The 14,734-nt window shown below is 38.1% G+C and overlaps 2 protein-coding genes across 7 annotated transcripts in view; one reads left to right on the top strand and one right to left on the bottom strand.

The window, feature by feature from the left end:
* Positions 1 to 126: 126 nt before the first annotated feature.
* Positions 127 to 1,294, bottom strand: LOC129574343 (NADH dehydrogenase [ubiquinone] 1 beta subcomplex subunit 11, mitochondrial). The gene has a single exon (XM_055456207.1). It carries the CDS (start codon positions 825 to 827, stop codon positions 369 to 371), a length of 459 nt encoding a protein of 152 aa, XP_055312182.1. The 5' UTR covers positions 828 to 1,294; the 3' UTR covers positions 127 to 368.
* Positions 1,295 to 1,772: 478 nt separating this feature from the next.
* LOC129574333 (arf-GAP with dual PH domain-containing protein 1-like) overlaps positions 1,773 to 14,734 on the top strand; it is an 85,086-nt gene continuing 72,124 nt past the window's right edge. Inside the window, exons 1-3 of one of the 6 annotated variants that reach the window (XM_055456186.1) lie at positions 1,773 to 2,335; positions 5,192 to 7,460; positions 12,728 to 12,892. In XM_055456186.1, coding sequence (XP_055312161.1) covers positions 12,763 to 12,892 — 130 coding nt within the window. In that variant the 5' untranslated portion in view covers positions 1,773 to 2,335; positions 5,192 to 7,460; positions 12,728 to 12,762. Of the gene's footprint in view, positions 2,336 to 5,191; positions 8,246 to 8,294; positions 9,359 to 12,727; positions 12,893 to 14,734 lie in introns of those variants that run through there. The other 5 variants (XM_055456185.1, XM_055456187.1, XM_055456184.1 and 2 more) reach the window with 5 other exon arrangements.

Genomic DNA, 14,734 nt, shown 5'->3' with positions numbered 1-14,734 from the left:
CATGGAATTTTTTTTCTCTCAAAACAAAGCTCCACTCAATCGACTCACCATAGTGAATTTTCTACGGGCGACTCCGTTCAAACAGAATCATTTCTTAGCAAATGGAATAATTGTACACCAACAACATTTGTATTCACCAATATTATCAATCGGTTTGTTTGTTTTTATTGATTTTATTTCATTTAAATTAATTAAATATGGTACGTTTGGTTTGTGTGGTTCCTATATATTCCATTTGTTGACTTTTTTCTGTTACAAATGCCCTTACATAACAAAATCACCATCAAACCTAACCTCACTGCGTGTTGTATGTTGCGAGTAAAAAGTGGCCAAGAAGTAGAACGTTCTGGGAGAGGATGGCTATCTTTCTAAATGATGATTTCAGCATCACCGAGCTCTTCATCGGATGGTAGCACTACCTGGCTGGGTGGATCTACATATTCGCCTGAAATTGGTTCTAAGCCAGCCGCTTCACGTTCTCTCAGTACAATGTATGCCTCTCGCTGTGACCATTCAAGGAATTGTCGATCAGGTAAATATGACCACCAGAATATTGTGCCAATAATTGCCACGGAAATGCCCATAAAGTAGACACCATTGGTATATTGTCGATCCTCGTCTTTATCGGTTCGGCTAAAACCATAACTAACCCAGTTCTTTGATTTGCGAACGGCTTCAATGCTAAAATCTGTCACTTCGTCGCTCACTTGCGCGGACAATGGCTTTGCGATGGATGTTTCATTCTTTTTCGGCGATGTTGATACCATACGAATTGGATTTTGCCAGTTTCGCACCAAACGACCACATCGCATCAACGACGAAGCCATTTTTTACAAACTTTTTTGTTTAACTAATCGAACCGATCAAACGAAACAAACACTCGCAATAACAAAAAATTTTTTTCGTGTGTTTTGGCTCAGGCACGTAATACAATGGCGACCAAGTCAAATGGTATATTTTGATAGTCGTCTTTGATTCAACTTTTGGTGTGTTTTGGTTTTTCACAGGCACAAACGTCAACCAATGCCAGTTCTGTCAAATTCGATGTTATCATGTGTTGAATTTCACCACCAATGACAACGTTTTGAATGGGATACGTTCGATTTTTGTTTCTTCAAATTAAAGCGCTTTTTCTTCGAATTTCAAGTCAATATTTTTTTTCCCTCTTTAAAGTTAAAAAGTTTGTCGACTCATTTCTTTCTGAATTTTTTTAATTTTTCATTTTGATGAATAAAAATGAGTCTTCATGAAGAGTCGCCCAATAGTCGTTCTATCTGGTCTTTGTGTTGTCATGTATTTGTATTGTCAAGATGGAAGAAACTTGACTGTGGTTTGAAAAAAAAAACTGCATTTCAATGGCTTTTGCAAATGGTTCGGAGCTTCAATACCAGGGTGCGTTCATGTGAATTTGTTGAATGAAGTTATGTTTTCATCGAAAGCGTAAAATCGGTAATGCAAACAGCAAAATTCGCACTCTCGGGCAGATTCGTAAAATAAAATCAAACCAGAGATGAAGCACCCAAGGGAAACAATTTCAAATTTTCAATTTCGTTCAGTTTATTCATTTAAAATTGATAACAAAATGGGCTATTTTTTTTTGTCCAATGATGCATTTGTAGATGTTGGTCCTTTTTGGCTTGTTCAATATGATTTTAGGCATTTTTCCACGGCATCCGCTATCTGCTTTTCCCCCAAATTCATAACCGAAATGAGAAAGTGGTCCTGTATTCGAATTACGTATCAATATCAGCTGTCACACACATACAGCACCGACATGTGTGAGCCGAAAAAGAAGGAAAAAATATTGAAAACAAGACCAATTCAACAAACAAAACACAAAGTCTAATCAGAATGGTTGAATTGGAGTATAGACGAAACCGCAACAACGAACGAACGAGCGAACCAGCAAGCATCAGCAACAACAACAACAACAACAAGAAACCAACAACATTCATTTCATTATACACACGCAATATAATATTGAACGCGATACGATAGCGATAAAAATAACTACAAAGTCGTCAAACATCTATTCGTTTTGTTCTCTGCTGCTGATCAGTGACAATTGATTAGAAATGAGCTGAGTGATGTGAATCAGTTGTTCGAACATAGAAGCAAAAAAAAAAGAAGAGAATAATATCTATCACTGTTTTGAATTAAAGTAAAAAAAGAATAAGAGAAAAAAAAGTACGTTGTATTTTATTCTATCTTGATTGATTGATCGAAAGCGAGCGACAACAAAGACTACGAGGAGAGAAAAAAATTGAACGGAAAACAGAAAAAATTCAGACGATTCCAGTTGTTGAAGGTCTTGTGCACTTAAATATTGGGATGGGTTAGTAATTAATGTTACTCTCACTTAAATATTGTGATTGTTGTTGTTTTCGTCGTCGTCGTCTTCTCAATTTGCGTGGAGTGTGTGTGAATTTGTTTTTTTTTTCTTTCGTTTCGATAGTTTTTTTCTTCCTCTGTGAACACGTATTTGAATTGCAAAAATGTGTCGTCTTGGAATCAATTGAATGGTTGAGCCGAGAGGCAGAAAGAGAAAGAGGAGAAATTGAGCCGTGATATGAAGACATATAAATGCGAATCGAAGAAAACAAAATTTTCCATCATTCACGAGATTGATTTTTGAGGTGTCATCTCGCCACATTTCGGTGGTTTTTTCCGTCGTTTTAATTGAGTATCTTCTTTTGAAGATGAAAACGAAACTAGGAAAATTGGATGACGTCTAAATGATTAGCCTCTTGATAATCAGCTATCGTGGCGCAGAAAAAGCTGGAATTGAGCCAGGGTGGATAACAGAAGAAAAAAAAACAACGGAATAAAACACTAAATTTATAGAAACGACACAGTTTTTTTCGGCTTCGGCTAACAACAGTTTATGCTTCATTCTAACGATTGTCTCACTTGACCATATTATCATTAACTTTCGAGCAGTTTTTTTTTTCGGTCGTCATTTGTTCGTTCTTTGTTTTGTCTTCGCGAAAAGGTCGGGAGAGAAGAAGAGAGAATGAGAGATGGAGCGAGGGAGAGAGAGAGAGTAAAAAAGAGAGAAATAGAAGGAACGAGATAGAAACATTGAGAGAGTGAGAATAAGATTTAAAAAAAAGAAAGAATGAAAAATTTATATCAACATTTGGCTCATCCACGTTCGCCCACTTTTTCGCACAACAACGCCGCACGTACACCCAACAACTTTCTAACTACAATATTTTAAATTCAAATCATTTGCATTAATCGCCGCGGCGAACGTTTGTTGTTGTTTTTTCTCATTCGTTTGTTCGTTCAGTTCGAGTCCTTTTTCTCTAGCGCTCGTTCCATATTTCTCGTTGTCATTTTTTTCGTCGCTTATATTCATCCTGCATCTTTCGGTCGATTAACAGGCCGCATCACTACATGAAAAAATCAGGTGATTTTTGGCCAAAAGTTGGGCCATTTTCGGCTCATCCAATTCGTGATCATCCTTCTGAAGTTGAGACTAAAATTGCTGCGTCGAAATGAAGAATGAAATGAATGAAGTGAAAAATTAGTCAAATTTGACCATTCTATCAGTATCAAACCATAAAATAAAATGAAAGTATCAATCTAAGCATTGCAATTTATCCATGATCACTATTAAAGTCCAACGTCATTTCCATCAAATTTGGTGTTTAATAAAATGTTCAAAGAAAATTGTTCAATCAAAATGTCCAAACAAAATGTTCAATTGAAGACCAATGACTTGAAGCCTTTTCTGTTCCGTCGAGCCTCTTTCAAGAAATTGGATTTCAATTAAAAATTTCGTTGATGAATTGGATTCGATGTAAAAGAGAGGTGTCCTTTTCGTTTCTTACAATGATTTTCGATCTATTCATAAATTATCCACCCAGACAACCGACCACAAATGACGATGATCCCTGATGTATCAATTCAAAAGCGCCGCACAAAATGCGAAGCGACACGAGTGCGTCTCGATTTAGTAACAGGATTAGTCAGATGTGCGCCAAAGCAGCCGCAACAACAGTAGAACAATAAAAAAAAATACAAACAAACCGACCGAATAAAATGAGTACAAGCGCGAATACAATGCCGTACGCACATATCTAGATGCGTGTCGAGATGTTGCCACTAATTATATAAATATAAATCCGAAAAATTGGATTGGCCATAAACACACACACATACACATCAACTACATAGATTTTTCGAAAAATTGTCTGATAGAAAGGCATCTCGCGACGACGACAACGGCTACGACGACAACGACGACGAAGATGACGAGACAGTAACGGCGAAAGCGGCAAGCGCGATGAAAAAACACACAACAATAACAATTGAAACATAAGGCGGTGTGTTGGAATGACGAGCGCAAAAAGGAAGAGAGCCGAATGATAGGGAGAGCTTTTTATTTCGCTGCGCAAAACAAGGAATTGCGTGGAAACATTTGAAATAAGTATTTTGCGTGTGCAAAAGTTAATACGACGTACATTTCCAATGTCATTTTCTCTCAAAAACACGAAGCGAACAAAAACGCATTGAACGAATTTGCCTTTTTTTCCCTTCAATTCTGCGTTGTGTGTCATTTATGATGTTTTTTTGAGGGCAGACCGAAAAAAGCACCCCAAGCGCCAGCAACAAGACAAAAATACTACATTTGGCTCGCTCGTTTGCTTTCGCTCATTGAAAGTAGAAAAAAAGCCAAACGCGACAGAAATTTACTGAATTTTCCTATTTAATGGACAAAATGTGTACCAAATGTCTCAATTGAAATGGCCTCGATAAAATCCTGTGTGTGCACGCGCGAGAGACGCGTGTGTCGCCTATATCGTTCCCGGTGGAAATACGGTGTGACAACAGTAACACACAACAATTGAATCGGCCAAACAGGAAAACTGATGATGATGATGATGATGATGATGGAACTTTAATGTACTTTTGGCCGGTCGCCCATCAAACGAGTGTTCAGCGTCGTCAAACATCATCATCCGATTTTAATTAGCATTCACCAAAAAAGCACAACAGCTAGACAACTAACAACAACTAGAGAAAACAAAAAGCGAAAAGAGAAAATGAAAATTTCCGCACTCACGCATCGTTCTAACGACGTTCGAAAGACAGGAAAACAACACCAACACCGGGTGGAAAAATATCATAACTGAAATGCGCGTACAAATCTCACATTTTGATTCATTTCTTGATTCTATTTTAGGTGTTTCGGCCCCACAAGGTCTCGATCGACTCGAAATATCAACAACCGCTGCCAAATTATAATCGAGAAATACCCAAAAAAAGAACGGAATGAAATGCTTATAAATTTTGAATGAGTGCAATTAGGCGAGACAGACAGATACAGAAAGAGATATAGAACGGAAAAAAACCAAGTTGATAAATTGTTAGTTGTGATTGAAAGTGAATCAGTGATAGTAACAAAGTTGCGCCAAAACATACCGAAAAAAAAACTCGCCGACCGCATTTCCTACGAAAATCGAAAATAAACAAATCGAGCATATATTTTTGGAAATAGCCGAATCGTGTTTTTGTGTTGGTGTTTAAGTGAGCGTGCGTTAGACTCAAGTGTGGACTCGGCGAACCACAGCGCGTGGTTTGTATATACTTTTTTTTTATCCCTCGGTTGTTGTTGGTGGAAAACGGGAAATTGTATGACGACTGACGACTGACGACGACAGCGTCTACGACGAGGGGATGGTGAAAACTCAAGTGTATGTGTGTTGGAAAATGTGGAAAATGCGTTGATAACACACTGCTGTACTTTTGTATTACATGGGAAGAAAACGAAGCAAGCATTGGCATCCATACAACCCAAGCATTGCCATAACAAGTGGAAAAAATCAAAGGACTCGTCCAAAAACACACACACAAACACGTACCGCATATTCACGCATCAAATAAAAGGCGAAAAAAAACGTGGATTTTCATTGTGACATTTAATGAAATGCTCGAACCTGGTCTATGTATAGACCTTAAAACGGCAAAAAAGAAAAACGCAAGCTAAAATAACAGCCGCAACGAAGAGAGTCAACTCGAAAACTCGTGCGATAATATTCAATGTGCATTATAAACAAAAGACAAGGCTGAACAAAAAAAAAGAAGAGCGAAAAAAAAACCCACAACAAAGCATTTTGCTCTATATATACTTTCGTCCGTATGCACGCGGTGTGAGTGAGACGCAATATTTGTGTGTGACTCTTAGTGCCCTTTTGACAAGAAAAACCTTTGGTTGTTTGTGGAGTTGTTGGGCCAACGCGCGCGCCAACATCGATGATGAACATTCTTCGTTCGGTTTTTCTATAGAATTTATGCATTTTGCTTGAAACAACGACGACGACAACAATAAAAAAAAAGAACCGCTGTTAACACGAAGAAGGAAAGAAAAAAAAAACAAACGAAAACAACCAAATCGAGCCAAGTAGACGTAGTGTAAATTGTGGAAACTGAGAAAAAGAAAGACAGACAAAAAAGACGCAAAGTTGAGAAAAATTGACCGAAAAAAAGGAGGCGAATGAACATGAGAGAATTCAGTGAACGAGAATGGTGAAGAGAGTTAAAAAAAATTTAATTTATAACTATATTACGCGAAGATATCGCACGCTGATTGCACTCTCTTTCTCTCTCTCAGACACACACACTCTCTGTGTGTTGTTATTCTAGCGAAGAAGAACGAGTAATATGCTCTTCAAATACACATAGTTTGTTGTTGGTTGTATTTTTTTTTCTTTTTGTTTTTATTCATTTCTCGTGTGTCGTCTTTCCATACACAGCGCACAGTGAGTAGATCAATGTACTCACACACACCATCACACATAGACACATACACAACGTTATCCGTGTGCGCATTCTAACGAGAACCAAATAAACAGGCAGTAAATAGACGCCATTGTTGAGTTGAGGCCAAAGCCAAAATACATAACTACGTCTTCAAAATAAAGTTTGTTTGTTTTTTCACTCGCTCGGCTGTTGTTGTTGTTGTTTTTTTTTTCGTTCATTCGTTCGTTGGTCTACGGTGTTGCGACCGTATGCGCATTCGTATCGTTTGTGCATTGGGTTGTGTAACGCACGCAAACGACAACAGCATCAACAGCAACAGCAGCGCGTTCACCTCTCTGTAGCTGGTGAACTGACTATACTGCCTGTGCGCTAACACTACACACAGCTGCTGCGGCGGCGGCGGCAAATATCTATCACTATAGGCCTGAAATGACAAATTTGTAAAATGTGAATCAGACGCACAAACACACCCATGTGCGCGACCAAGTCGATGTGAATGGAATCACAGAGTTCGGGATCCGGAGTCGCCAGAGTCTATCGCTTTATGTATTGCGCACTGAGAGCTGTACATACTACGTTCACATACTATACGGCTCGGCCGTACAACCGTTTGTGACACGACAACCGAGTACGAGAGAAAAAAAAAGCAGCAAAAACAACACACATCATCCAATTGACGTTCACAATATCCCGTAAATGTTTGTTTTGTATTTTTCTTCATTTTCATCATATCCGTCTATATACCACATACAGCTAAAGAGACGCTGCTATCGTACTTGCTGTACTCTGCCTATATATTTCAGCACGTAGTAGCTCAAGTGAGCGAGAGAAAAGACCATACAACTCGGTAAAAACGTGTTCGCGACCGCGTCCAAGTGCTTGTGCAAGTGTAAATACTGGTGGCGAACGTAGGCATCGGAATTGGTACGGTTTGTGTGAGTGCACGCACGCTCTCTCTCTCTCTCTCTCTCTCACAACGATTATGATGATGACCAATGCGTTTTTTGTCTGTGTATGTATGTGTTTCGTTCTTGTTATTCATCGTTCGTTGAATATTGTGAGTGAAGAAAACGAAAATAAACTACGACACACAGTGAACTACGCCAGTGTGACTACGTGCATGTTCGTGTATTTGTGTGAAAGAGAAATAATACACAACAACAACACACCATAATACATAACACATATCCAAAGCGAAAACGCTTTGCGCGCTCTGAACTAAATATTGCTCTGTGTGTTTGTTGAGCCGTACGATGAAAGAGTGAATTTGAACGTCGTGAGGTGCGCGCTATTTTTCCTACTACACATTCTACTACGAACCATTGCCATTGAAAGGAGCATGTAAGCTCTTTTGCTCTCAGTTTATATATCGTTTTCAATTCATATTCATTTTCTCGCATGGAATTTTGTAAGTTGACACAAACAACAGCGACGACGGCGACAGAAGCAACGTTTAACATTCTCGATTGATAAATTTGTACGTGGTATTTTTGTAATTGTTTGGTTTCGAAATTGTTTCAAAAGATTTGTTTTCTTGTCTAGTTTTCCATTTCTTCGATTTTTCCATTTATTATTTTATCGACGAAGTGAAAAAAAAACAAGTCAAAACAAAACACGGGTTTGTTTTTCATTTGTGCATGGTGGTAAAAATTGTGACTTTTAGTGAAACTTAATAAAAAAAAATAAAATAAAAGAAGAACAGACAACAAAACAAAACAAACTGAGACGACGAAGAGATCATCACACAGAATACGCGCGCGGTGCGTGTCTGCAAGAAAAGAGAGAGAGAGAGAAAAAAGGCCATAAAATCAAAACGAATCGCATCAAAACAATCGAAATCGTTTATGGTTTAATTTTGTGTGCAGTTTTATGCTGAAATTGACGAAAGAAACCGAAAAAAAACCCAGCAAAGTGAATACCGAAAAAGAAAACGCGAAACGAATTACGCGCACCGTGTGATCGAATAGTTGATTTTTGTTGTTGTTTTTGTTTTTTTTGTTGCCTTCTGGTTCAGTGTGTGTATTGTTTTTTTTTTTCTTCTGATTTGGATGACATTCTAAACCGGAATCAACACAAAAAATCGTACACCTTATGTGGTCGAATCATCATAAAAATAAAGTGAAAAAAACCAGAGAGACACACACATTAAAACAGATTGAGAGAGAGAAAAACAAAAACAACACCCGACAACAGCCACACATAATAATAAAACATTTTCGGTGCAGATTCATCTGGGTTCGTTATTGTTATTTGCGCGCGCGTACGGTGTAAGCAACGCACACGACACACACGAGAGAAAAGAAGTTGATGAGAAGAAAAAAAAGACACGAATAATTATCTGTCTCTCGTTGAACTCTCGGCTCTCCCAATAATAATAATAATAATAATAAAATAAACAACATCGTTGTATCGCGCCCGTTTGATTTTCGTGCGATGAGGTGACATTCAGAGAAGGCACAACAAAGTAATCAGTTTATTACATATTTTCGTGAGTTTTTCATTTCGATGCCACCCAACAACAACGACGACCGTCAAACGAACGCGACCAACGAGAAACTATCAAAGTGAGCGAGCGAGAAGGGAAGCGCAAGTAAGAAAATTCTCTGTGGTGGCGCTAAGTGTGATACGATTTATTTGTGCACATATCGTATGTGTATACGTGCTACTTTTTTCTCTCTCTCTTAAATTTGCCGTTTGGCTACGTGTTTACATAGGCAAAGTGTCGCGCAAATTTTTAGGTGAATTATAATAAAAATAAAAAGAGCAATAAAAAAACCAAGGTGAAAGAAAGAAAAAACTTAAACAAAACCGATAAACACGCTTTTTTTACATTCGATAACAGAAACGAAGAAGGCGAAAAATAAAAGTAGAATAAATCTCGCTCATTCACGGTGTTCATCTTCTCAATTCAAAACAGCGATTCTTCGACGCCTTCGATTTTTTATCGCAATAGCAGCGGAAGAATGGGTGTGCAAAAAAAAACAAAAACAAACAACGCACACACTTCAGACAAAAAGCGAAGAAATAAAAAAGCATAACAAAGAACAGTGCACGAGAGAGAGAGAGAGGGAGACTTCTCGAGGAAAAACAATTCACTGATACATTGTAGCCTGATAGTGCATACAGGAATAACGAGAGCCAACGTTGCCATTGATTGATCAATTGACTGAGTGATTCGAGTAAAAACAGAAAATAAGCATTAGCAAAGCAACCGAACGAATCGAGCGCGCATACATATGTATCGGCGGTTGTGTGACGGAGATTTATTTTTTTACTCTTTTACAGTGCAGTCAGTAGCAAGCGCACGATTGCAGATTTACAAACGAAACGAAAAAGCAGCAAAGGCAGCAGCAACAGCATCTAGAAATAACAACAACAGCAGCCACAGCAGCAGCACTAGCATCAGTCCGTGTCTAGCTGAAAGAGAAACAGCGAAAGGCGTTGATATTGTTGCACAAAACGGAAGATATATCTGGAATTTGGCTGGTTGACTGCATTCCTTCGGTCGATGCTCGAGGATTTTTTCTATGCGACACAATTCAAGTGAAAAATAACAAAGTCAAAACAACGACAACGACTTCGTCGAACGGCAAGAACGGGAACGAAAAAAAAAATAAGTAATCATACCAAATCCTATCCAACACTCTGGCCTAGCCACATGGTCATGTTGCATTAAACAAGAAGCAAAAAAGAGAGAGAGAGAGAGAAGAGAAAAAAAGCCAGCACGAACGTTTCATATTCCCATACTGGACATCACACGGTGTGACTATTTTTTTTTTAAATTCTATTTCGGTTCCAGTTCGCACCGCAGTGCCAAACGCGCGACACACACGAAGAGTGTGAACGAGAAGGGAAAAAAAGAGATTCATTCAAAGCGTTGAATTCACTTGACACGTTGTGAAAAATCACGGTGTGAGCGCGAGCGCGACAAAGTCCCATGCGCGCGCGCCTTGCCTCTGTGTGAGTACTCACACTCTGTCTCCTTCCCACGATGAATTGAAGTTTTGGTGGTGTTTTTTTTTCGTTTGTTGTTGTTCCCTCTTCTTATTATATTGCGTTGTACGGTAACGTTTTGTTGTTGCCGTTGATATTTTGAACGAAAAAATATATGGATTCAATTTCATTGAATGAAATCTACACACAACCGAGAAAACACACACACACACACACACGAGAGAACGAATCAGTAGAACAGAACAAAAACACAACTATCCAACGAATCGTCTCTATCAAATCGCTGCACGTTCAGCAAGTACCATACACGGTAGAAGCAGAACACGAGAGAAACAACAATAAGAGTAGCAAATATATCGAGTAATCAACCCATTTGGACGGAAAAAAATAATTCAAAGAAACAACAACAACAACGACGCAAAAAGCCCAAAATCAAAATATCAGACAAATCAGCAGAAAAATAACAACAACAACAATGACGACAACAACACAAGTCAAGTCGCGCGCACAACCAAACAGGCAAACAACGGAGAGCGAACGAGAACGAGAGCGACAACAACAACAACAACAACAGCAGCAGCAGCAGTAAATAGTACACAGTAAACATTACACCAGCCATAATATTTCGTTTCTTTCGGTTTCGATGTTACGTTGGACTTTGATTAGTTTTATGTGTGCTACTTACATTTGAGTCAAATGTATTGACTTCCATTGTTGTTGTTATTCGCGCTCGCTTGTCGTTTTTGTCGACAAGAGACCAACGCCGAAAACGAGAAGAAGAAGAAAAAAAAACAGCCCAACAACAACAAATAACAATCAAACAAAATAGCCCCGCTACAAACTGTATTGACTTGATATTTGTTGGCCTGTTGACGGTTTGTTTTCGTTCCGAATTATATCTGATTTGGTGCGGTTTAACATTTCATTGAAGAGCTGACATTACAAGTGTTTATGGGGGTCGCCCCGCTGGTGTGTGTGTATGTATTCGATACCAAGCAGATGAGGCAAATAACAATAACAGCAGCAACAGCAGCACCACAAGCAATGCCCACTGCAATTGTATGAGAACGTGTAAATGCGCGGCCCCGTTTGTTATTATTACATTGTCACACAATATCACACAATGTTTAATCGTGAATAGAGAAAAAGATCTATAAAAAAAAACAACAACAAATGAATGTCTCTCTGTCTTGTTTCAGACAAAACATATACCTCACCCACAACAAAAAAAAGTGTATGTATATAAACAAAAGCACACACGATTCTCTCTCGCGCGCAGAAAATAACATAATTCAGCAGCAGAAGCAGCAACAGCAAAAGAAGTTCAAATTAGAGACTAACATCGAATGTGCTGCTCTCAAGACCTATCTCGAATACAAAATATGCGTACGAATGCTCTGCAAGAGTTTAAACTGTGAATAACAAGTAAAACACGAAATCGACATAAACAAAACTGAACAGAAGATGAAGAAAAAACACCAACAGCAATAAACATTTCGTATGGAAAAACTATAACGGCAAAGCAGCCACATAACTTAGATAAAGAATAGTGAAGAAGAAGAAGAAAAAAAACAATCAAACGGAGGAGGAAAAACACACTCCTACAAACGAAGCGAATAAAGAAAATTCAACGGAGAAATAAACAACAACACAGAAAAAACACTTTTGTTTTTGTGTTACGATAGATACACGGTTTTCGTTATATTCTCAATCTCTCTCTCTCTCTCTATTTTGATTGGCGTATTGCTTTGCGCGCGTAACATCATTCTATCATTGTATGCGTGTGTGCACCGTGTGTGTCTGTGTGTAAATTCAATGTGAACGCAAGATATTGTTTTGTTTTTGTTTACAAGTTGATAAAATATCTAGTACTTACCGCGCGTGCACATTTTCACTTCGTTGCGTGTGTTTTTTTTTAGTTTGGATGAAGAGAGTACCGTGAGATATATACGTTTTGATCAATTTTTGTAATTGTTGTTTTCTGTTTTCGTTTTTCTGTTTTAAGACCCAAAAAATTGCTCCAAAGACATTACCGGTTAAATGTTGCTAATCAAGCAAAGAAACCACTTCAATCTCTATCCATTCGAAATGGCTGATGAAAATGAGAAACTGCTCATGGAGCTGATGCGGAAAAATGAAAATTCCATTTGTGCCGATTGCCGACGAAAAGGTAAGTCGTTCATCAGTTTTTTTTTTAAATTCTGTTTCTTTTTCTTCGCTTCACAATTCTCCTTCACTGGTCTTCAAATCTCTGGTTCGGATTGAAGCACATTTGGTACATTTCCAATTGATTGGAGATTGTGTTGCTGTTTTTTTTCTTTCATCGGTTTATTTAAATCGCGTATTTATTATATATATACCGGTTGTTTTTGATGCTGTGTGAATGTGTTATCAATGAATGCGGCTTTTGGTGTAAATTTTGTGCTTCTAAATTGATTCGTTTAGTCGACTGAATCTGAAGAAGTAGATGGTACAAGTATAAATGAAATGAAATGAAATGAAACGAAACTAAATCAAATAAACACAACAAGAGCAATCTTCAAACCAAACCCTGTGTTTGTGTGTACGGTATACACAAACACAGGGAGTGTGAGAGAGATAAATAATCAGGTTCTCATGATCGAACACCTGTATTTGCTTTTTGATTTCATCATTTCCTTCTTCTTCTTCTTCTTCTTCTTCCATTTTGGGCTATCTCTCTTTCTCTCTCTCTCTCTCTTTCTTTCTTCCTGTCTCGCTCTTTTTTCTCTTTTTCTTTCGCTCGCTCGCTCTCTTTCGGGTGTCTATCTTTATACCGGGAATCATTCATTTCCACTTGATATTCCTTCGTCTTTCGCGTTAAACATCCAAAATTTGTTACTGCTGTTGTTCGATGCAAGAAAATAAATTCAAAATACGGGCGCGAAGCGTTTGAAAAATGAACGGTAATCGAAATGCAAACGTATAAATCGCCAAAAAAAAAGAAGAACAACAACGACGACGCGAATTTAACAGATGAAAATGATACAAACGAAACGGCTTGATGTTAATGCACTGCTGATGCGATAACGGTTTCTATTCGAGCGAAGAAAGAAGTAAAACGCGCCGCATTTTTAGCCGGGTTTTTTCGGTGTTGTTGTTGTTGTTACAATCAAAGTCTCTCACACTGATAACCGATTGAAATGCATATTTTAACAATAAATAAATTCAATCGATGATATAATCTCGGCGGCTATAGCTCGTTTTTCTTCCATCGAATTGAATGCTCGCATCTCTTTACTCTTACTTGCTCGCATCCATCTCGTTCGCAGTAAAATTTTACGGAAGCAGACGGAGAGAGTACACGGTTTAGTTGAACGAAGCAAAAAGCGCATTTCTTTCAATTTCATCAGTTGAGCATTTCAATTTTTGGACGTGAAGATATCGGTCGTTGGTAATTTATTTTGTGTTTATATGTATGTACGAGAGTCTATTTGGTTTAATATTCCAAATGATAACATACATTCAATCACAATGAAAAATTACCGTCGTTTGTGCCGCCGCATTCAAATTCCAGTTTGTCTTCTTCTTTTTCCCTTCACTTTTTTCATTTTGTTGTCGTTTTCGAGAGCGCATTTTCGGTTTTACGTGTTTCGTATCGTCTGCGTGTTGTTTCGAAATAAAATGAAATTGGATCGAGACAAACAAATAGAATAAATCGTGTGTTATTTTATTTTTTTATTCATTTCATTTCGTCAAAAACCCGAATATTTCCTTTCGTTCGAAAACAAATAGAATCGTTGTTTCGTTTCCAACGAGAAAGGGAGAGAGAAAACACACATACACACACACAGACGAAATCATAATAATGCTGCAGCGGGCATTACGAAGAATGAATCCCATCCTACGGCTTACACAAAAGAAGAGAGAGAAAAAAAGGCACCAAATAGTTTACTCTCCTCGTCAAGATTGAACTATACTCAAGTGCATTGCATGGTGTGTGCAAAAGAGAGAGAGAGAGAGAGAGAGAGAGAGAGAGAGAGAGAGAGAGAGA

This window comes from Sitodiplosis mosellana, unplaced genomic scaffold (genome assembly GCF_009176505.1).
Source record: "Sitodiplosis mosellana isolate CC-2019 unplaced genomic scaffold, AAFC_SMos_1.0 Smas_scaffold_6162, whole genome shotgun sequence".
In the NCBI taxonomy this organism is placed as follows: Eukaryota; Metazoa; Arthropoda; class Insecta; order Diptera; family Cecidomyiidae; genus Sitodiplosis; species Sitodiplosis mosellana.
The sequence above is the reverse complement of the archived record's forward strand: the minus strand, read 5'-3'. Positions and strand labels throughout refer to the sequence as shown.